At 42.2% G+C, this 23,857-nt stretch overlaps 1 protein-coding gene across 1 annotated transcript in view; it reads right to left on the bottom strand.

Annotated features, from left to right (window-relative positions):
• Nucleotides 1–23,857, bottom strand: part of spon1b (spondin 1b) — a 104,508-nt gene that overhangs the window by 5,535 nt on the left and 75,116 nt on the right. The window contains exons 7-11 of the mRNA XM_063906705.1: nucleotides 23,695–23,759; nucleotides 21,444–21,645; nucleotides 15,539–15,679; nucleotides 14,471–14,546; nucleotides 9,386–9,568 (exon numbers count right to left, since the gene is read on the bottom strand). Coding sequence (XP_063762775.1) covers nucleotides 9,386–9,568; nucleotides 14,471–14,546; nucleotides 15,539–15,679; nucleotides 21,444–21,645; nucleotides 23,695–23,759 — 667 coding nt within the window. The remainder of the gene's footprint in view (nucleotides 1–9,385; nucleotides 9,569–14,470; nucleotides 14,547–15,538; nucleotides 15,680–21,443; nucleotides 21,646–23,694; nucleotides 23,760–23,857) is intronic.

Raw genomic sequence — 23,857 nt, 5'->3', positions numbered from 1 at the left:
TCACTAAAATACTCCTATCGTCATTATCTTGGTCAAGTAAATGCTGTTTTATTTTGAAAAGTATTTCCAGTCACTTCCTGTATTGTGTTTTCCCACCTCTGTGATTGTTTGCCCCGCCCTTATTCTCTCCACCTGTGTGTAATCACCAGCCCTTGTGTTTTTGCCTGTCCTTCCCAGCTGTGTCTTGTCAGTGTGATTAGTTGTGTGTACTGTTGCCTGTCTTTCCCAGTGTTCTGTCACTTTGTCCTTCATTTTTCCATTGAATTGTTGTGTTTGTGGTGTGTTTCCCTGGATTTTGCTTTATACCAAACAGATTTTCCAACATTTTGAAATAACTTTACTTCATTATAGCTACATTTGTGTTTCTGCTTTTGGGTCCAACTGCTTTCCATACCTAGTGACAATAATCGTGCTTTTTCAGGAGAAAAACAACGAGACCAGAGAGGGTCAATGGTCAGATTTCAGCTGCAGCAAAGCACCTTTCAGAGATTCCGAGTTGGGCTGAAAGTAATTATTTTTTTATGAAGGGTGCTCCCAACTAAACTTGCCATAACACGGATATAATTCTTTATACTAGACAGAATCCTGCAACTGTGGTTCCCTCACATAAGGACATGACATTCTTTGTGAAGGGGAAAAAACATAAGCAGAATTCTCCTGCAAGATTTAAATGAGCATGTATCATTTAGACAATTCCAGTCACATCTACTGTATTGACAACCTAAGAAAGTGTAAGTGTAATACATACATGATAAAACCTGTGTCACTGTGGAATCCTAACATTTGCTTCAGCCTGCATTTGGAGCAGTGTTTTAATGATATTTCTATAATAATATACTTAAGGTTGACATTTTCATTACTTAAGCAGCTGTGTTTTAGTGCAGTGATTGAAGTTGACTGTGTTTATACAGAGTGCCATATGAATGCAATCTGTTACTGTATGATGTACGCCTGCTGCAAGCTGTAATTTATATTAAATGTGGATTCACTCATTATACTCTTTTTCTATGGTAGTTTCTAGATCATACAATTGATCTTTCCCCAAATATCTGGAAAAAGACACTCACTGTTTTCATAGATATACATTGACATGGCAGTATTATTTCCCCCCCATGCGCATACAGTACAATTTACTGTTAGGCTTCCTTGTGAGAAATACTACCACCCGCCAACAGAAGATGTCACCAACCCAACGTTTAATGGCCATCTGAGCTACAGCTTCCCACAATTCATACAAAGGCGTAATACATTTCAATTATGACTCCATGAATAAACACATAAATAAATACATCTATATCTTTAACCAGTATGTTTCTTAATTTTCTCTACATTTGCATGTATTTGTTTCTCAAAATCTCTTTTTTTTATTCCTTCATAAATGTCTATATTTCTAAATATCTACTTTTATTAATCTCTTAATTTATGCTATGCATATTAATGTGGTAGCAATTAACACACCAACAACTAAAACATACAATTACATAAATAAATATACATCGGCCAAAATAAACAAATATAATTATCTGATTCATTTAATTCAATTGTTTCTGTTTTGTTGCTCTGTTAATTGAACAGAGCAATCAATTCATTATTTGAAGAAAGACTTTATCCATAACATGAATATTGGGCAGCTGCGGCACAGGAGATAAATTTGCATCTATTATCAGAGGGTCATTGGTTCAATCGGAATGCACTGCATTCAATATGTCAAAGTGTCTATTGGCAAGACACTGAACCCACAATTTCCCATTAGGCATGTCTAAAGTTGAGAAGTTTATGTTAGTTGCTTGGATAAAAGAATCAGCTAAATAAAAGAGATGTATTGAATGTGGGTGGGTCTTCAATACATTCATAAGAATATGACCTATAAAAAATTGTGAGGACACACATGTGAACACCTAATAACTGATGACAATAAAACATCAAACAATACAGAACAACTCAGCATTTACAGCAGCAATAGTAAAATGGCAAAATAACCCCAAAAGATAACCACTCCCCCTGCCAAAACTAAATCATTCCCGGACATATTTGTCTAATGCGCTCTCAATTCAGCTATTTCGTCTCCAAATATATTAAAGTCAACACATTAGCGAACAGGATTCCTGACTGGAATACTTGAATACAGGTCCTCCACTGACAGGACACTTTACGATTCTCTCCAACACCTGCCTGGATTTCAGTCTGTTAAGTTGAAGGAAGCATTTTCAAAAAGCTCTTTCTCAGAGACTGCTTCAACTATCTTTTAATAAGGAGAATTGCCTGAGGGACAGTCGTACTCACAGCTGGGGCCTGAGGGAGTGAAAGTCAATATGTATGACCCTGGCTTGTATCAGCTAAAAAAAAGCTCCTGCTTCTGTAAAAAGGCTCCACTCTGGTGTATTTTATCACTATTAGCCAGCATGACACTTCAAGATCTCCCTATTCCTCACTTACAGAGAGTCGTCTCTTGCTGTCCCCATTAAGCACCTGTTCTAACAATGGAGCTGATAGTATATTAAAAGTGAGTTAAGAAGAGGTGATTATGGGAGCACTGGACTTCGATTAGTTAGCTTAGTTCCAGAAGCAGCTGAGCCACCCAAATTCACAACCCACCCTCCATTTTCCTTCCATCCATCCATTCCACTTCCTACGTATTCTTTCACTGCATTCCTACATCCCTTCATCCCCTCCACTCTACATCCCTCCGACCCCTCTTCCCTCCCTCCCTCCATCACGCCCTCCTTACATAACTTCGACCATCATCCTTCCCTCTCTTCATTCCTTTATCCGGCCTTTTCCTTAATCCCTTCATCCATTTATTCCTAAATCCTTTTGACACACCTTTCCTTTCCTCTCTTCATCACTTTATCCCTACCTCCCTACATTCTTTGACCTTTTATCCCTCTCTCCCCACATTCTTTTATCCCTTCAACCCTTTATCCCTCCCTCACTAAATCCCTTCATCCCTCCCACCCGCCCTTCATCAATGTATCAATACATCCCTTCAACACTTCATTCCTCTCTGCCTACATCCCTTCAATTATTCATCCCTCCATCCTTACACCCGTCCTCCCCGCTCATTACATCGACCCTTGACCCAGACCCTTAATCCCTCTCTTCCTTCATCCAGTCATCCCTACATCCCTTTGTCCAATTATCCCTATATTCCTCTATTCATCCCTACATCATTTCGTCCAATTATACCTTGTACCCTACATCCCTTCATCCATTCATTCCTAAACCCTGTCTTTTGTCCAATCATCTGTCCCTCCTTACATTTCTTCATCTGTTTATCCCTTGCTCCGTACATCTTTACATCCATTCATCCCTCCCTCATTCGTTAGTCCCATCCTGATCCTACCCCTCCCTTAATAGATAACTACATCCCTCTTTCCGTCTCATTGTAGATTCTTTCTTGGGACTGGTATTCAGATCAGGAAGAAACACACCTGAGACTGAACGCCCATATCTAGATCTCCCTCTTTGACGATTTCAGTTGGTCTTCCAGACCAGCCTGACTGAAGGGATCCCGCATCCTTCATCTCCCCTTCTATTCACATTCTATATCTCCTGTAATGAAATCTTAAACTGATATTGTTGTAGCATGGTCTTTCCTGGTGAACGTTTTAGTGAGACATTTTTCGTCGACTCACAATTCAAACTCTCTCACACTCTCACTCTTTTCTATCTGAAACATAATTGCTTAACGGCTGTGGCCTAATAAAGCAGAACTAAGTGAATCATTTATAAAAGATACAGGTTCTTCCAGCCTGGACGAGTTCTCCAGAGAGCCAAAGTGTTTCCCAGGAATATTAATCACCCTGGGCGTTGGCCCCCGCCCTGCCCCAGCATAAACCCTGCAATTATCAATCTCCCACCACACGCTAACGGAGCGCTAAATGAAAACAAAGTAGAGGTGTGCAGGAACAAGAACCTACTGTGTGTGTGAAGCTGTCTGATGAACATCGATAAGAAGAGTTATGTATGTGTGTGTGTGTGTGTGTGTGTGTGTGTGTGTGTGTAATGCGCCTCCGACCTTGAATATTCTGAGCTTTAAGTCAGGTAGACATCTTACAATGAGAAGGAAGAAGGAGAAGACAGATGCTGGCTGTGCTGCCTCTCAGCATTTGTTCCAAACTGACAAATTCACTGGAAATTGGACTGGAAAGTCAAACTGCTAGAGCTTTGTTCTTGTGTGTGTGTGTGTGTGTGTGTGTGTGTGTGTGTGTGTTTGTTGGAATGAAGTGGGTTGTTACTTGGAGTAAAAGAGCATCAAACTGACAACTTTGGGGGAAACCAGAAATAAAGTTACTCCTTTGACAACATTCATGATACTTAAGAGAACGTTGACTGACTTGTTTAAAACACATCAGCTTTGATACTTGGATTACCGTGAAGCTGTACACTTTGTTTCCCTATCCTAATGGACTGAAATTCATAAACGTACACGCCCCCATGTTGCACCCATTATCTTTAACATAACGATGAAAGCATGGTGCATTCTCTTAGTCAAGGATAAACCTAATCAAATCCCGATTTAAGCATCCTGGATCCTCAGCATTAACAGCTGATCCGCATAATCTTGTGTTTCAGAGGAGTAATTACTGTATCCAATCACCAATGTTTACACTGTGTGATTAGGGATTTGTATGTTGTGACATATGCTGACGATGTAACCATATTAACTTCAGATGTGTGGGCTTCCTCTGTAATCACCAAATGGCACCCATTTCCTTTAGTTTGAGCTGTATAATTCTTCACCACAACTACAATAGTTGTGTTATGGCTGCAAAAGGATATAAATTAGGAAGAGGCACAAATTCCAAAGTTCAACACAAAATAAACAATACATAGTCTGAATCGCCTAAGCTTTATTCTGCTTATTATTTTCAGGGTTCAGATATCACCCCTCTTGTTGATAGGAAATAAACACCCCAAATCTAACAGTGTTGAAAAAGAAAATGCAATTTTGTTTTTTAATGCTTACAGAATGTGTGCTATAAAATGGTAAAGCAGACACAAAACCATTGAGAATAATTTAATTTATAGCTTATTTTTTGTATCTTAACCTGATCTTCAAAAGTAAAAGGTTTTTCTCCTTTGTGGCATAAACTGTTAGTTACCTAATCCCCCTTAAAAAAGCAAAAATAGGTATGTGGTAAAGAAGGGAAGAGTAGAATAGGTTATAGAGTGTTACAAACCCAAAAGTTTAACTTAAAACAGTGGGAGTACTGATCATTGATATGACAAAATGAAGGTTCAAAAAAGTCTGTCCTCTTGCTAAACTTGAGAACAGACCTAGTGTTAGCACCTTTTAAATCATTGGAATGCCCTTTAATACCTTCTCTTAAGCCTTTCATTGTCTGTACTATGTTAAACAGTTTAGTTTCTCGCCTGTGCTTGTCCTCTTAATCACTGTTTTGCTCACTTTAGTCTCACACTTTTTATGTGTTGCAAAAAATAGTGCTGCCTATTGTACAATGGCTTTCGACAGATGTTTAATTTCAGATAAAGTTTCCTCAGCTGCAGGGGTCATGTGCATTGGAAGGTGATTAAAAAAGATTTACCATTTTTATTACTGTGTTATCATGTAAACAATTGCTAATTAGCAATTGAGAATGACAAACCAAAACATAATAAAAAATTGAAATACTAACGTTTGCGTTTACAATCCATCAAGTTCTTATATGATGGATAGGCTGCCATTGCCATCACTAGATGACCACCATACGCATGGCTAAAGAGTAGTACAAAATTTACTTTTTTTTACCATTTGAATTCATTGTGTATTTGTAACAAGTGAGTTTTATGACTGTGAATGCTATTTGGTGAGGTAAGACTTCACTTTTACGCCCAAGCGAGCCCTATCATCCAATATGATAGAGAACAACTTTTACACATCAGGTCGCTGGTGGACAGCAATAATCCACGACGACCTGCAAACAATGGAGAGTCTCTGTGTTTACTTGCTGGAGCTCTGCCTGTGGAGCGCAGGAGGAAGAGACAACGAGGTTCCCGGGCCGGGGTCCTGGTCAGGCTGAGGAAACGTGAAAACAGGCCTCCTCTACCGAGTTTACTTCTGGCAAATGTCCAATCCCTGGATAATAAACTGGACGAACTCCGTAGCAGGGTGGCATTTCAACGGGACATTAAGACCTGTAATGTGTTGGTTTTCACGGAGACTTGGCTCGACCCCACAATACCGGACGCCGCCATTGCTCCACACGGATTCTCCATTCATCGCCAGGACCGGACAATAAACTCAGGTAAGAGCAAGGGAGGAGGTGTGTGCTTCATGATTAACAACAAGTGGTGCTCAGATGTGGAAATCATTTCTTCGGACTGTTCTCCCAGCCTAGATTACATCATGACTACCGCCCAGTTGCACTCACCTCCATCATCATGAAGTGCTTTGAGCGGTTAGTCAAAACTTTTATCACCTCCTCCCTCCCTGACTCACTGGACCCCCTGCAGTTTGCCTACAGAGCAAACAGTTCCACGGATGATGCCATCTCCTTCACCCTCCACACTGCCCTCTCCCACCTGGACCAGAGGAACACTTATGTGAGAATGCTGTTCATTGACTGCAGTTCAACACCATTGTGCCCTCCAAGCTCATCATTAAGCTCAGGGACCTTGGGCTCAACAGCGCCCTCTGTGACTGGATCATGAGCTTCCTAACGGGCAGATCCCAGGCAGTGCGGATGGGGAACATCACATCCTCCACCTTGACCCTCAACACCGGAGCCCCTTAGGGTTGTGTGCTCAGCCCTCTCCTCTACTCCCTGTTCACGCACGACTGCATGGCCACACACAGCTCCAACACCATAATCAAGTTTGCTGACGACACGACCGTCATCGGCCTGATCACAGACGGCGACGAGACGGTGTACAGAGAGGAGGTCAGAGCCCTGACAACTTGGTGCCAGGACAACAACCTCCATCTCAACGTCAGCAAAACAAAGGAGCTGATTGTGGACTACAGGAAGAGGCAGAGAGAGGCACACACACCCATCACCATCGACGGGACTCCTGTGGAGAGAGTCAGCAGCTTCAGGTTCCTCGGGGTAAACATCAGTGAGGACCTTACATGGACACATCACACCAGGTACATATCCAAGACGGCTCGACAGCAGCTCTTCTTCCTCCGCAGGCTGCGGAAGTTCAACATGGACTCCAGGATACTCTGCAACTTCTACAGGTGCACCATCGAGAGTATCCTGACTGACTGCATCACCGCCTGGTATGGCAGTTGCACCGCCCTCAACCGTAAGACTCTACAGAGGGTGGTGAAAACTGCTCAGCACATCACCAGGACGGAGCTGCCATCCATGGAGGACCTCTACACCCAGCGGTGTAGGAAGAAGGCCGGTAGGATATTAAAGGACCCCCATCACCCCAGCAACAATCTGTTCTGCCTGCTGCCGTCTGGCAGACGGTACCGCAGCATCCGGACCAAGACCACCAGACTCAGAGACAGTTTTATACCACAGGCTATAAGACTGCTGAACTCCTGAGCTCTGTGAATGTCTACTCATATCTGTTTATAGTACACAAACACACACACATATATCTATATATTATACACCTCTGCCATATACATCTGTTTATACATAATATATGCATCTGTCCATACCTCCTCATTCAACAGTGTAAAGTATTTAAATACTTTCAATGTATTCCACATATGTATATATTTCACATCCTCAAATCTTTATTGTTGTTATTGTAAATATTCTTCTCTCTTTTTGCACTATTTTATTTATCTTATTTGCACCATGTATGTTGAGTTGTTGGAGGAGCATGGGATATAAGATTTTCATTGCCAACATATACTGTACGTTGTATATGCTGTGCGTATGACCAATGAAACCTTGAAACATCTGTTAAGTGATGGTAAAAGTTTAATTCAATGAGGTGAATAAAAAATGAGCTGTTCTCCAACTTTGGCTCTGTTTCTGGAAATGTTTAGACAGAACCAGATGATTGTTATTTATTAAAGGGCAAATAGCTGAGAAAGCTTGTGTCATCAACCTAGTTTTTATTGTATCTGTTTCATGTCTTATTGTAAAGTTTCTCAAACTGTGTCATGTCTGGTTTTACTTCCTGTCTTTGTATGTTTTCCAGCCTGTTTTGATTGTCTTATTAGTTTCACCTGTTTCCCATCAGCCCTGCAACCACCTGACCTCCTGTAAACCTGCACTTTATCCTCATTAGCTGTATTTTAGTCCTGGTTTTCCTGTTAGCATTGCCTTTTCTTGTCTAGACCAAACCTTTAATGAAGGTATTTTCTGTTAAGTGCTCCTGTCATCAGCATTTAGATCCACCCTGCTCCACTTACCGTTGGTTCTTTTCCAAATCGCAGCATTTTAAATCTTGATCATTCTACAAACAAACCTCATACACAGTACAACAGTAGCTGAGCACTTACAGTCGCATCCACATATGTGGTCCTCTCTAAGTTGAAGGCCAGCCAGCTGACAGCCTGATTAGTAATCTGGCCGGCTCTCTTGTGATTGGTTAAGACCTTTTTATAATTCTACAAAATAACCTCTTCCCAGTACAAGTGCGGCTGATCACTTAGAGATGCATCCACTTGGGTGTTCGCCTCCAAGTTTAAGGCCAGCCTGCTGACAGCTAACTGAGAGCCGAATGTCGTCTAAATGCCAAACTCTGGTAGTTTGCCCCCCCTCCTCCTGTTTCCTTACATGGGGTGACTCGATACAATTGGAAACATGCCCATTGTTTGAATTGCAGGTTTTAACAATGACAGGGCGTCTCCTTAAAAAAAAGGTTCACTGAAAAATCATTGTCAATGTTCATGCCGTGGCTAACAGAGTATGTTTTCCTCACACACAGTAGTTGCTGGATCTTCAATAAGGTGTCACTGCACTGCTATCGTCAGCGTAAACCTTACTTTTTACTCCAGTCTATGTTATTCATTTTCCTTCCATGTTGCTTTCATTTATATGAAATTTAAAAAAATTCAACTCCTCAGATTTTATGGAGGGAATTAGATATAATGTTGTGTTGTCTTGTTATTTATGCATACCAACATCAAGCTGTTCTGTGTCTGTGATGGAAGAACATTCTCTCCTGGCAAATTTGATAAGACCAGCTGATCTGAGTTAAATTGCGGCAGTATCCATCAGTGCTTTAAATAAACCATTGCAGCTGGTTTCCTAAGGGCCAAAGAGTTGTCACGCGAAGGAAAAGCATACTCAGCAGGGGATCCTCAGCGACCTTCTGAAGCCCTTATAGATGGTTCCATCTGTTCATAACAATTGCAGTACAGTGCCTAGCTTAGGGACAACCTTACCTACATTTTTCACAACTGTGGTCCCCCACATCCCAACTCAATTCTCATAAATCTTCAGTATTGTATGTCTGTGTGGGATTTTACCCTCCATACTGCATCCTGGGCCCATGCAGGGCTGGAAATCTTGAGTATGGGGACACGGCACAGAGAGGTCCAGCTGGGCCTTCAGCATCCTTTGCCTCATCCTGCGGCCTTTTTCACACGTCGAACTGCTACAAGCCGACCAGGGAGACCAGCCTGAGTAGATGCATGTCTCCGGTGTGTCATCTAAGAGAGAAACACAAACGGATGTTTAGTGAATGCAGGACATACAAACGAAAAAGGCTTTTTAGTATTTCCGTTAAAATGTTGTGCCCATTCACTGATTGTGATGCACCTTCCCTATATGAATCCTGTATATTTTGTTAACATAATCAATTTTCCTCTGTTGAAATAAATTAATGACATTTTAAGATATATATGTTCCTTCCATTGCTCATAATGTACATTACATAGGCAAATATGTATGCAGTGTGTATGTAGAGAAAGGAGAGCAGTGTTGGCAGATTGACTACAATCTTACTTTATATAGACTTTATACCTACATGAAAAGTTGAGTCGAAATGTCAAGATTAATATAGATTCAAAGGCTTTTTTTCATATGCAAAGTATGTACTGCGCAGTTGTTGGCAATTCACCTCTTTTCCCCCTGAAACCAGAGCCCATTCTGCTCTGATTGGTTAACCGCTTAGAGCTGTCCCGCCCCTTAGCATATCACGTGCAATGTGTTGAAACCTAGTCAGTGATGTCACTGTTGGAAATGTCTATCACGTACAATGCGGTGGATGCGCAAGTGTTACATAGTGATGTCACTATTTTATGGAAGTAAACAAATGAGTCCAATGGAGATATTTTTGCCTTTGCAGACCATTAACATGCTCACAAACCTATAGAACACACTACAGAAAAGGGAAAACCCCTAAAGCAATATAAGACCTCTTTCCAGCCGAGGCTTTGTACTCATCTTTGTACAGATCACTTGGTCGTCATTACCAGTTAGATCTGCTCAAGAAAGTTTAGTTTCTTTTTCATTGCACTACAACAGCTGAACTGATTTGTCACAGTTAGAGGAGGGGTGAGAAGATAAGGCTGACATTTATTATTTCACAACTTGTCCAAAGGTGATTACTGCAAGTATTGGACCATTAGGGACCACAGAGTGACATCTGAGAGGGATAGAAAGGATGGAGTTGGAGAGAAACAGAAGATTTGTGAAAGTCTCGCCTAATTATCAGTGCGAACAGAGCTACGACAAGCTGCAGGGGGACTGGCTTCAATTAAAAACGCTCTCTCAGGGTTCAGAGAGGCGGAGATAATGAGGGGAGAGGCGAGAGAGAATAGAGCATCAAGCCTCAGGGACAAACCTGAGTGGGTCCAATTCTCTGGGATAACGTGTAAAGACAGAGGAGAATGAGGGAACAAAGGAGCTGGAGAAGCGGAGATAAAGGTAAGAGGGGAGTTGATGTGTAAGTGAGAGCAGCGAAGCTCCGGGCAGACTTTGGGGACCAGTTTTGTCTCTGTAGTGTCATCTCATACAGAGAATAGGGGAAACAAGGGGACAGGTAGAGTAACAGAGGAGGGAAAGAAGCAAATGGACTATGACTGAATAAGGAAGACGTGTGTTAGGCGGAAGAAGATTCTTGTTAAAATTGTGCAGTGTGGGTAAAATCCTGCACCCTGCCCAAGGCCACTTAAAATAGGCACAAATCATACAATCCAAACAGGTCATGCACTGTTTTTCCTGCTAGCCCCTCTGTGGTTTAACAAGGACAAAAGGATCAGCTCATCTTGTAACTATCATGTCACAGCACTGATCACAAAAAAGTCAGGGTAATAACAGAAAACAACTAGTGTATGTGTTCTATCTTTCCAAAAAGTGATACCCACGCAAACACTTTGACACTATTCACCAATTTCTTGGAGAGTCCCATTGAAATAGGCTGTTAAGGTGGCCGACAAATGCATTTCATCGGCACAAAACACAAGGAGATCCATTAGGAGAAACGCATGGCTCATTCAAAAAAGATGCAAACATGAAAACAAATATGTGCCAAAACATATGCAAATGAAAAATCATCTTCATTAACTTGACCAAACATGCGCAGCGTTTACTAAATGCGCTGCGTAAATAAAAGCTGCCCATACAATAAGCTGCAAATACAAAACGCAGCGAGAGGCCCAAAACACAACGGCAACAGGGGGGACACTAAAAAGTGATTCACACAGCTGGGGCCGGACTGTTGTTGACATTTGGGGATCATAAAGTTGGGCAACCATCACGAGAAATGATGAAACTGATGTTTTTTTGACTTATTTTATCAATGTGATCACATGATTCCTTCTGATATTGTTGCGGATCTGCTGTAAGCTAGCAAGTTAGTATCCTGGTCCTTTCCCTCTATGAAAACATTTGCTGTCATTTGACTGGCAGTAAATACAGATTCAACTATACAAAGAGCCCAATTACAATGGTTAGAAAGGCAACAACTAATTAAGGTCAATGGAGATAAATGATCGGAGTCCATTTTTGGTTTAATTTACATCAATATGGTCTTGGTTTCCGGTCAGTCTGCCGGAGGACAAGCGGCAGGCATCAGGCAAACAGTTGAACTGTGATTTCCTTGGCTTCTCCGAGTTTTATATTTCAATGCAGCATCTACAGTCACTATTGTCTTTAACAATTACAACTGCTAACTTTGACAATTGACGTTACGCTTATTAGCATCATCGTTCTGTTGGGATGAAGACCGAAAGGATCCCATTGTTTACGATCTCTCTGTGGAGGCCTAAACCCACAGATATTTTCTTTTACCGGGATTTTTCAGAGTAAAAGTAAAGAAATTCCTAATTCTTAATCTTTTTTGTTGTTTAACGTGCAACGACACAGCAGCTTTTATAGGCATGGTAAAAACAGCTTTTTCCTCAATTCTTTTGATCCTTCTGTTTTCACTGGAAAGTGGGCAGGGCCTTCATTTTGCCAGGCAGTGACGTAGCTCTGCTCTCATCTTTGTCCAGTGTTAAACTTATGCACCACTAAAGCTAAATAATAAGAGGTCAGTACACATACAGTAATGAACTGTAAAGTAGAAGTTGTGATCTACAAATACATTTTCTCATCTCACTGTTGTGATGCCCCTGTGGGTTTATCTGGAGAGGGTGTGGCTGTGGCGTGTCTAACTTTGATTGCAGTAACTCAGGGCACCTGGGCCCGGTGCCCTGTAGCTACTTAAAGTCTCCCTGCCACACTAACTCTCTGCTCTGCTCCTCTCTGCTCTTTCCCGCAGGCACCAGGTTTTGGTTTGGTATACTGTTACTTTAGTTGTTCTACTTTGTACATCTCAACACCCTCACACATACACGTCCATGCAACCCTCACCCTGCACTTAGACTACTGCTACCACTGACGTCCACACCTCATCCTTTACTTATTTGTGCACTTCTTTAATTTGACTTACTTTAATAAAAATATCTTTTGTTACCATTGACATGGTGTGTCTCTCCTTTGTTGTGGCCTTTTTGAGCCAGGTCATAAGACTGTCCTTTAAGAAAGTGCTTTGACATTTATGAATCGCTTTTTAAAGGGAATGAAATTTGAAGAAAGCGGTTTGGTTTTTACATCCTTTAAGTAAACCGCTCAGTTCGATCTGAATAACAAGCTAAATTCCAACTGGCAGCCTTTCAGTCCCAAGCTGCTCCAACCTTTAAGCTCTATTACCCCAGAACACAATAGTGCATTCAGCTCAGCTCATAATAATTGTGGGGATTAATATAGTAATTAGTATTTGTCAACATTAGTATGAAGGATTTTCTTCATTTATTCATAATGCTTTATTAGGGTTAGGGTCATTATTGTTTAACTCCTGTTTGCCTACAAGAATTCTGCTCATGGGACTGGCCCAGTGTATTTAATTAAACTATTGTCTAAATATAATTACTCTGTATTTGTATGCATTTTCAATAGTTCCACTTGAAACTGTTATGTTAATGTTGTACTAAAATAATTAATTCAACAAGAACATGCCTTTGAAATATATTTCCTATGTCAAGTATTAATTCACTCAGGAGTTTATAAGCCGTTAATACTCGTAACCAACCGCTGCTAAGCAAAACATGACTGTTTCTCAGGAGGATCAAGGGACTGAGTGCAGTCATATCAATCTGCAGAAAGAAGTTCTGTAGATGTAAGGTCATCTGTGGACAACAAAAATGTGTTTTGTATTCATCATTAAACTTTGGATTTATGATTGCTAAACCATGCCCAGTAGAGAGAAGAAAAACTGCAGCAAAAGGAAAGAGGTTAAAATACAGAGCACTGGGCATCAGAGAACTAATCAACAGAAGACAGACAGGAAGTAAACACTAACGGGAACAGCAGAAGAAGACAGACAGGAAGTAAACACTATTATATTATATAGGAATAATATGACAATGAGGGTGAACATTTAGCAAGTGGATATGTTGTTATGTTTATAAGAGACAGTTTCAGATTCAGTTAAGTTGTAACATGTGTTTTTGGGTTCTAAAATATTGAATGACTTTGCTCTCTCATGGTCCCTCTATCCCCCAACCATGACAACAAATACCACAGCAAAAATGTGCGAGAGAGTGAGACTTTATTTGTTCCTTATTTCTTTGTGGCCATACATCAGCGATAAGACTCTGTGCCGCAAACTGATTTCATAGGCAGCACTGCTGGAACATCATTGTCAGGAGTGACAGGATCCGGGATGCATCACAGAATATAAAGTGTTTCTGATTGGGACATGACTTGCTCTGAAGCAGTGGGGCGCCCACCCTCTCACAGCAGGGTGCCAGATGTGTGTTCTGACCTCCTGACCCGATCACACCTGAGACTCTACGTAAAACCAATTGCGACATTAATGAGCTTTGTGTGTGTCCTTGACCGTAATAAGACACTGAACCCCCTTATTGTAGTTATAGTGAATGTTTAGCAAACACAGAATGAATAAAATGGTTCAAAGAACTTAAAGGAATGCAATATTGTGTGATGACAGGGTCTGAGTAATGAGCTTAAACGCTCCATCAAGCCATCAGAGTAAATTCTTTGTGTTTAGTTAGGGGTTTTCCACGGAAGATCCTTCATTGAAAGTGTGTGTGTGTTTACTGTACCTTCTTCCTTCTCCTCCTGTCCAATATCAGCTACGATGTCATCTATTGTGTCTGGGACCACATTACACTGCTCTCCCTGCACACACATAGAAAAATGGGTTAACATCCTGTCACACACACACACACACACACACACACACACACACACACACACACACACACACACACACACACACACACACACACACACACACACACACAACACACACACACACACACACACACACACACACAAATGTAACCAAAGCTTCTTAAAAGACAAAACTATATTCAATCGACTCTTGATTTAAACTTTTAATTGTATTTCCAATTGATCACAATAGGCTATGTTTATGTGTTAATGGTATGTCATGTCTTTTTTATTGTGTGTCAGCATAGTTACAGTAGGGAATGTCAATGCAGTTTCTTAGAGCCAATAATAGGATTGCAATCAGATACCTCCATACTGATTCCTGCTGGTTTTCTTAAATAGCAAAAGACAACTTGTATGTGAATGACAAATCTTTTTTTGAATAGAAAAACTAGTGTTGCAATGTTTAAATCACAGGTAGTAAGTTAGATTTAAAAAAAGTCACTAGCAATAGCTAACGGCTATGGAATGTACCCAATCATTACCCTAACCCTAATGTCAGAATCAGAATAAAAAACACTTAGGGTTTCTTGACACTTGTTCCATTTAAGAATTAAATAAAACAACATATTAATTAATAACATATTTTCTTCTATCTTGCACCCCAATTTCCTTCGAAATACAAGTATATGTGATTCTGGGTTTAGGGTTAAGGTTGGGATAGGTCACGTCAGATAGCAACTTGCGAATGCTGGCAACATTTCTCATGTACATTACTAATACCTGTGGTTTAAACTTTGCACTATTTGAAAGTAAGCTATCTTTGGCTGTCGCTGTTTTTCATGTGGAAGTTTTCTTTTTGGTCCAATTTATTTCTCTTGAGTATACCTCTGGCAACATTGCTGCCGATGTTTGAAAGTTTAGTAAAAACATAGAACATGGTCTTTTTCTGTGGTTATATTTCTATATACATGCATTCTAACTTTAACACACTGTACTTTTCTAGCGATGCGTTCCACCACCAGCTTGGCGACAGGGGTAATGGCTCCTCCCTCAGGATCGTAGAACGGGCTCTGGGGGTGGTCCAAACTGGTCAATGGTCGGATTTTCTCTTGAGGAATTGTGGGCTTGTTTGGTGACTGGAAGAATCCAAAACAAGAGGGTAGGTTAACACATTGGAAGTTTAGTATTTAATGGTTGTATCTGCTATGATTGGTGTTTTAATATTAACTATGGTTCAAACATCGCTCAGAGTGTAGGGTCATGTAAACATTTTTGCATGTAACCCTTAACCCAACATTTTCCTGAACTCTACGGAGCATTATTGTGCTTATCAACTGGCTGTGTTATTGCTCTGTTTTACAGCAACTCTGCGCGGATGCTTTTGGCAAACAAGCCCTATAAACTAACTTTATGATACATGCCAAGCACCCAAAGTTAGCGGAGCAATTAGCTCAGAGATAAAGATTTGTCCCACTGGAAAACAAAACAAATTTAAAGGAAAGAGTAAATACTTGGCTTATATTACATCTGTAGACACAAGTGAATGCTAAAGTTGCTTCATGTCTGCATGCTGTGTAAAAAAGTAACAGAGCTGTCATAATAAGACGCTTATAGTTTGTTAAAACGAAAGTCAATGTGAAACTAAAGGTGAATCTACTCTTACGGCTCTTTAAGAATCAGGGGGAAATGGACGTGTGAAAATGAAATGCTACTGGGAAAGATTGGGTCGTAATTTGAAGGGGAACTATTTCCACCCTCCCATATTAGCATTGTGCAGTTGGTGTTAAAATGGTTGATATCCTAGAGGAAAACATCTGCTCTTGTATATTGAGAGACTGCCTTGCCTCAGGCGTATATGACCGAGTCTTCCACTGAGCAATGATAAGAGTAATACAAGTTAGAAAGCAGAAATTCAGGACATGGGAATTCTTTGTGAGACAAGAATACTAATCTTATATCTGCATGTAATATCCGCATGTCTGTAAAACGGGCTTGTAGAAAGAGGAGAACAGGATTTTTCAATGGAATGGTCATAATTTACGAATGTAACTAGAAATAATTAAAAGTAATAACACAATAACATGCCTTTAATACAACATGGCATGCATGGTTTTTCTCAGGTGTGTGGCATGTGTGTTGATGTATTCTCAGTGCTTAAAACAAACACTACAGAGAGGAAATATAAAAATATGTCACAAACATGAATCATTCTCTTTGTTCCTACAGTTTTACTCGCTGTGTTGTTTCAAGTTTCAAACCAACTTTGGATTTAATATATTCAGGAGTAATGAATAAGACAAGAGGATGACATCTACAAAGAAAGTATCAGAGGAGATATGAAGTTACATCCTCCGGTACAGCGCTGTAACAACAGTTGAGTCTCTTTGTAGTGAACAAAAGTTTTTTTCTGACTTTTTGGTTTTTCAAGATCTTGTATGGTACAAGAGCAGACAGAAGACATTCATCTCTAGTTTGAGATAATTACAAACAGCAAATTTACTTTTAATTTCTGTAACCAGACAGAAGCTTTGAAGTCTTTGCTTTTCATGCAATGCAAATTTGAACAAGCATATTGTCGCGTGTACTTCCGTGTCTCTATCTGTAGGTGGCAGTGATTTAATATCTTCTGTTCAGTAGGATGCATGGATTATCTGATGGTAAACTTGAAAATAATTCTATATTTAATGCAAAAGACTGCAAAAAAAGACTTTGTCTAAGTGGTGCACAGTTACATAATTGCGTCACTTTACTTTTGGGGCAAAGACTGAATTATGGCAAATGTATCCTAATCTAGAGTGGATATAAATACTGCTGACCCTAATCCTACCCTACTACTCTCATTATAATATGTATGATCACAACATCTTAAACCCTAAAATACACATATAATATACATAAAAGTGAGTGCCAGTGTGGTTCTGAGAGCTATGGAAACCAAGTGAAGTCACTGATAAAAAGGCCAGAAATTGGAAAATGCATCCATGTTTGAAAGTCCCAGAACTCTAACTAAAAAGGTTTGGTTTTGTTAGAGAAGTTTTGAAAAGGATTTATCACCTCCTTCCAGCAGGATTTGCTCCTTGCTTATTCATGATGTTGTAAACTATAAATACATTGTTATATTCTCTATCATAATCTGTCTGTCTGTCTGTCTGTCTGTCTGTCTGTCTGTCTGTCTGTCTGTCTGTCTGTCTGTCTGTCTGTCTGTCTGTCTGTCTGTCTGTCTGTCTGTCTGTCTGTCTTTCAAAATGGGTTACTTTGCGTTAAAGTGATGGCATATCTTTGTAGACTGACCAAGAGGTTAGCATTGCATCCTTTACAAAAAGCAATGGGATTTTTACATTGATATTTGGAATGTGATACCACACGTTTTGTATTGGCAGTAGCAAAAAGCTTGCATAAGGCCATAAAAGAACTACATCAAAGTCACATGGCTGACTGCCACAACTGCTAAGCTTTTTTTCATCCATCCATCCATCCGTCTTCTCCCGCTTTTCCGTCAGGGTCGCGGAGGTAAAAGCTCCAGCAGAGAGCCCCAAACTTTCATGTCCCTGGCCACATCAACCAGCTCTGACTTGGGGATTCCAAGAGATATAATCCTTCCACCTGGTCCTAGGTCTACCCCTCGGTCTCTTCCCAGCTGGACGTGCCTGGAACACCTCCCTAGGGAGGCGCCCAGGTGGCATCCTCACTAGGTGCCCGAACCACCTCAACTGGCTCCTTTCAACGCGAAGGAGCAGCGGTTCTACTCCGAGTCCCTCCCGGATGACTGAACTTCTCACCTTATCCCTAAGGGAGATGCCAGCCACCCTGCGGAGAACTCCCATTTCGGCCGCTTGTATCCGCCATCTCGTTCTTTTGGTCATGACCCATCCTTCATGACCATAGGTGAGGGTAGGAACGAAGATGCCCCGGTAGACAGAGAGCTTTGCCTTCGGGGTCAGCTCTCTTTTTGTCACAACGGTGCGGTAAAGCGACTGCAGTACCACCCCCGCTGCTCCGATTCTCCGGCCCATCTCACACTCCATTGTTCCCTCACTCGAGAACAAGACCCCGAGATACTTGAACTCCTTCACTTGGGGTAAGGCTTCATTCCCTACCTGGAGTGGACAGTCCATCGGTTTCCTGCTGAGAATCATGGCCTCAGATTTGGAGGTGCTGATCCTCATCCCAGCGGCTTCACACTCGGCCGCGAACCGATCCAGTGAGTGCTGAAGGTCACAGACCGATGAAGCCATTAGGACCACATCATCTGCAAAAAGCAGTGGTGCAATCCTTAGCCCACCAAACTGCAGACCGCTCCCCCACGACTACGCCTCAAAATCCTGTCCATGAATATCACAAACAGGATTGGTGACAAAGCGCAGCCGTGGCGGAGGCCAACCCTCACCGGAAATCGGTCCGACTTGCTGCCGAGGACCCGGACACAGCTCTCGCTTTGAGAGTACAGAGATTGGATGGCCCTGAGTAGAGACCCCCTCACCCCATACTCCCGCAGCACCTCCCACAGTATCTCCCTGGGAACCCGGTCATACACCTTCTCCAAATCCACAAAGCACATGTAGACCGGATGAGCGTACTCCCAGGCCCCCTCCAGGATCCTTGCGAGAGTGAAAAGCTGGTCTGTCGTTCCACGACCAGGACGAAAACCGCATTGTTCCTCTTCAATCTGAGGTTCGACAATCGGCCGGACCCTCCTTTCCAGCACCTTAGAGTAAACTTTCCCGAGGAGGCTGAGTAATGTAATGCCTCTGTAATTAGCACACACCCTCTGATCCCCCTTTTTAAAAAGGGGACCACCACCCCGGTCTGCCACTCCTTCGGTACTGTTTCCGACTTCCACGCAATGTTGATGAGATGTGCCAACCATGACAGTCCCTCAACACCCAGAGCCTTCAGCATTTCTGGGCGGATCTCATCCACCCCCGGGGCTTTGCCACTGTGGAGCTGTTTAACTACCTCAGTGACTGCCCCGTGAGATTGGAGTTGATCCCCCTTCATACTCCAGCTCCGCCTCTAACATAGAGGGCGGAGTTGTCGGATTCAGGAGTTCCTCAAAGTGTTCCTTCCACTGCCCTAACACACTATCAGTTGAGGTCAACAGCGTCCCATCCTTACTGTACACAGCTTGGATGGTTCCCTGCTTCCCCCTACTGAGGTGTCGGACGGTTTTCCAGAACAACTTTGGTGCAGACCGAAAATCCTTCTCAATGGCTTCTCCAGACTTTTCACACACCCGCTGCTTTGCCACGGCCACGGCTGAGGCTTCTGCCCTTCGGGCTCGTCGATACCTTGCAACTGCGTCAGGAGTACCCAGTGATAACATATCCCGGAAGGCCCCCTTCTTCAGTCGGATGGCTTCCCTGACCACCAGTGTCCACCAGGAGGTTCGATGGTTACCGCCCCTTGAGGCACCTAAGACCTTGAGACCACAGCTCCCTGCCGCAGCTTCGGCAATAGAGGCTTTGAACACCGCCCACTCTGGTTCAATGTCCCCAGCCTCCACAGGGATGCCTGAAAAGCTCCGCCGGAGGTGTGAGTTGAAGGCCTCCTGGACTTGGGACTCCTCCAGACGTTCCCAGTTCACCCGCACTACACGTTTGGGTTTAACCGGTCTGTCCAGAGGCTTCCCCTGCCACTCGACCCAACTCACCACCAAATGGTGATCAGTTGAAAACTCCGCCCCTCTCTTCACTCGAGTGTCCAAAACATGCAGCCTCAGGTCCGATGATGCGATAACAAAATCGATCATGGACCTTCTGCCTAGGGTGCTCTGGTACCACGTACACTTATGAGCATCCTTATGTTCGAAAATGGTGTTTGTTATGGCCAATCCATGACTAGCACAGAAGTCCAGTAACAAACCACCACTCCAGTTCAGATCAGGGGGGCCGTTCCTCCCAATCATGCCCCTCAAAATATCTCCATCATTGCCCACGTGTGCGTTGAAGTCTCCCAGCAAGACTAAGGAGTCCCCTTCAGGAGCCCCATACAGGACTTCTTTCAGGGTCTCCAAGAAGGCCGAATACTCTGAACTGCTGTTTGGTGCATAAGCACACACAACAGTCAGAGTTTTCCCCACCATGACCCGCAGGCGTAGGGAGGCGACTTGGGTAAACTCCAAGAAAGCGGCACTCAACCGGGGGCTTGTGAGTATCCCCACACCCGCTCGGCGCCTCACACCTTGGGCAACTCAGGAGAAGAATAGGGTCCAACCCCTATCCAGAAGTAAGGTTCCAGAGCCGATGCTGTGCGTAGAGGTGAGCCCCACCAGATCCAACTGGTAACGCTCCACCTCCCGCACAAGCTCCGGCTCCTTCCCCCCCAGAGAGGTGACGTTCCACGTCCCCAAAGCCAGCTTCTGTCGCCTGAGTCTGGTCCGTCGAGACCCTCTGCTTTCACTGCCACCATTCTGGCAGCGCACCCGACCCCATCGCTGTTTCCCGTAGGTGGTGGGCCCGCGGGACGGGGAAGCGGAGGTGTTGCCCACGTTGCTTTTTCGGGCTGTGCCCGGCCGGGCTCCGTGGCAAGCCCGGCCACCAGACACTCGCTGACGAGTCCTCCTTCTGGGCCTGGCTCCAGGGCCGGGTATCCTCGCTTTCATGTTTGTTTGTCATGAGGTCTTTTGAACCAATCTTAATCTGGCCCCTTACCTGAGACCAATTTGCCATGGGAGACCCAACCAGGAACACAAGGTTCCAGACAACACAACCCCCAGGTTCATCGGGGCACACAAACCTCTCCACCACGATAAGGTGCTGGTTCTCGGAAAGCTTTTTTTCATTCAGCGAATTCTCAAGTGGTCCTTTGTAATGACAACAGCTTTCATAGGCTCTGATGCAACTGCAATGTTATACCTCCATGGTTTCTACTGCTGCCAACAGTGAAATTAGGATAGATTACCTCATATGTGACACCATTGTCAGTGCCTGCGTCCCAGGGTATGAGGTCTGTCTCAAGCCTCTGGACCCAGCCACACTCCTTGGTGCAGAGGTCTTCTCCTGACAGCCCCACGTTCCAGTCTGGGCTGGGTCCCAGCATGGTGAGGAAAGACATGAGGTGTCGGGTCCGGTCCACAGAAAACTCTGCTGATGGAGCTGCTCGCCTAGTGATGGAGGTGGGTAAATATAACAACAGAGAAAAACTGAAACAAACAAAGGGAATATCTCAATAATCAAATAGTATTTTAATGAAACAGTCTAAAGCATGTTTTGAGCCTCAGCTCCGATTAAAATAATAACATTTTGCTATTACTATTTGTTTTAATTACTTGCAGAAAGTCAAGTTCTTATGTCAAGACCTCTAAAATTAATAATTAAAAATAGTCTTATTTACAGTTTCTTTTTGGAAAACAGTCTTTGGTATCTTAACAATCATGTCTAAACAAAAACCTACGTGAAACTACTTTTGGAAAAAACGTTACAACTTGCAAAATGGAAATAACATAGCTTAGATGTTATACTCATAGTCGCATGATTGTTTGTTTGTGTGTGTGTGTGTACATGTGTGTGTACATGTGTTTGAATGTTCTCATTAGTAAAAATAATAATGGCACAATATATCGCAAATGACAGACAACGCTAGAAGGGATAATTAAACAGATGTTTGGTGAAAGATACAGAACATTAGTTTGTGTGTGTGTGTGTGTGTGTGTGTGTGTGTGTGTGTGTGTGTGTGTGTGTGTGTGTGTGTGTGTGTGTATGTGTGTGCTTGTGTGTGCGTGTGTGTGTGTGTGTGTGTGTGTGTGTGTATGTGTGTGCTTGTGTGTGTGTGTGTGTGTGTGTGTGTGTGTGTGTGTGTGTGTGTGTGTGTGTGTGTGTATGTGTGTGTGTGTGTGTGTGTGTGTGTCTGTGTCTGTGTGTGTGACTGTTCATGAAGTGCTTTGGGCTTCAATTGGAATTAGTTCAAGAGCAATTAGAAACTTATCAAATGAGTTCACTGGATGCAAGAGTGAAGAAATACATAAATCCATACATTACAATACCACCATTTGAGGCTGCTTATAAAAACGTTTTTCATGTGATGTAATGCGATAAGGATTTAAGATTTCTGTATAAAAACAAAACCATATATGTTTTGTATTGTTCACGTTGATGCAGCACTTCCTAAATGATGAAGATGTAGTATTGTGAAAATATGTTTTAAAATCACTGAGCAAGAATTCTTAATATCTTTGTTTACTTCAAACCCCGCAGATTATGTTATGCTTTAAAATATAAAACAATCCAAGCTTGAAGGAAAGCTTGGCAACAATCTCAACGGAAAAAAATTATATAATTTTTTGTCATTTATCAACCTCTCATGAAGAGAGAAAATCTGCTTTGTTTTTAGCTTGTCCGTCACACCCAAACTTTATTAAACCCAAACTGTTTTTTTTTTTTCACCTTACAGAAAAGCTTGTTATTTTTCAATTGAACACACAAAAATGTAAGTTTTTAATCCAGAATAAACGATTGATACATCCATCAAGAGCTCCAGTGTGAACGACATGCTCATGGTCAACCTGATGTAAAATGTAATAACTGCAATTTGTCAGAGAGAACTGATTTAATGTCGAAAGGAAATATAAACTGTTGCTACAATGATCCTACAGAAGCAAAACATGTCAATGCATACTTTTGGAATCAGTCTATATGCATCATACCTCTTTATGTAATAACAGCTCATAACTGACAGGCTGTCAAATGGCCATTGTTCCAGTGGTCTATCGCTTTGGAAATTCACATTCTATTTAGTATGTGCGTAAATGTATGCAGAATGATCCTGATGGCATTTACTTTTCTTAAACGTTTGGGGAGGTCCAATGAAATCACTCTGCATAATAATGAGGGAAAGTGTGTATTTTGGGAGTAATGCGTCTTGGTAAAAAGGCCTATGTAACCCGGAAAATGGCCATTTGGACAAAATGTGGCTTCTCTGTCATGATCTTGGCTTTTGTATTTTTGGTTTCCTGTTTCAATTTGTAAAACCACTCTCTTGTGAAATGTCTGGTCATGACTTTCACTAGTTTTTCTTCCCTTATTGTGATTGCTATGAAATGTTCCACCTGTGTCCAATCACCTGCTGCCAATGTGTTTAAACTTTCAATCATTTCTCTTAGAAGCACTCTTTACATTTAGTGAAACTGACAGTGAGTGATACTTATGATACTTACAGGTTGAGCGGCTGCCATGCCGGCCACTGAGCCTTAGTTTTAATGACAGTCAGTACTTCATCTCCCTGGGAAGAGAAATAGAGAAAAAGAGAGATTCATGAGGCAATTTGTCACTAAATGGAAGACAAAAAAGAGAGATAAAAAGAATATTGACGGCAAAAAG

The sequence above is a fragment of the Eleginops maclovinus genome, chromosome 2, assembly GCF_036324505.1.
Source record: "Eleginops maclovinus isolate JMC-PN-2008 ecotype Puerto Natales chromosome 2, JC_Emac_rtc_rv5, whole genome shotgun sequence".
Lineage (NCBI taxonomy): Eukaryota > Metazoa > Chordata > Actinopteri > Perciformes > Eleginopidae > Eleginops > Eleginops maclovinus.
This window is presented reverse-complemented; position numbering and strand designations above follow the sequence as displayed.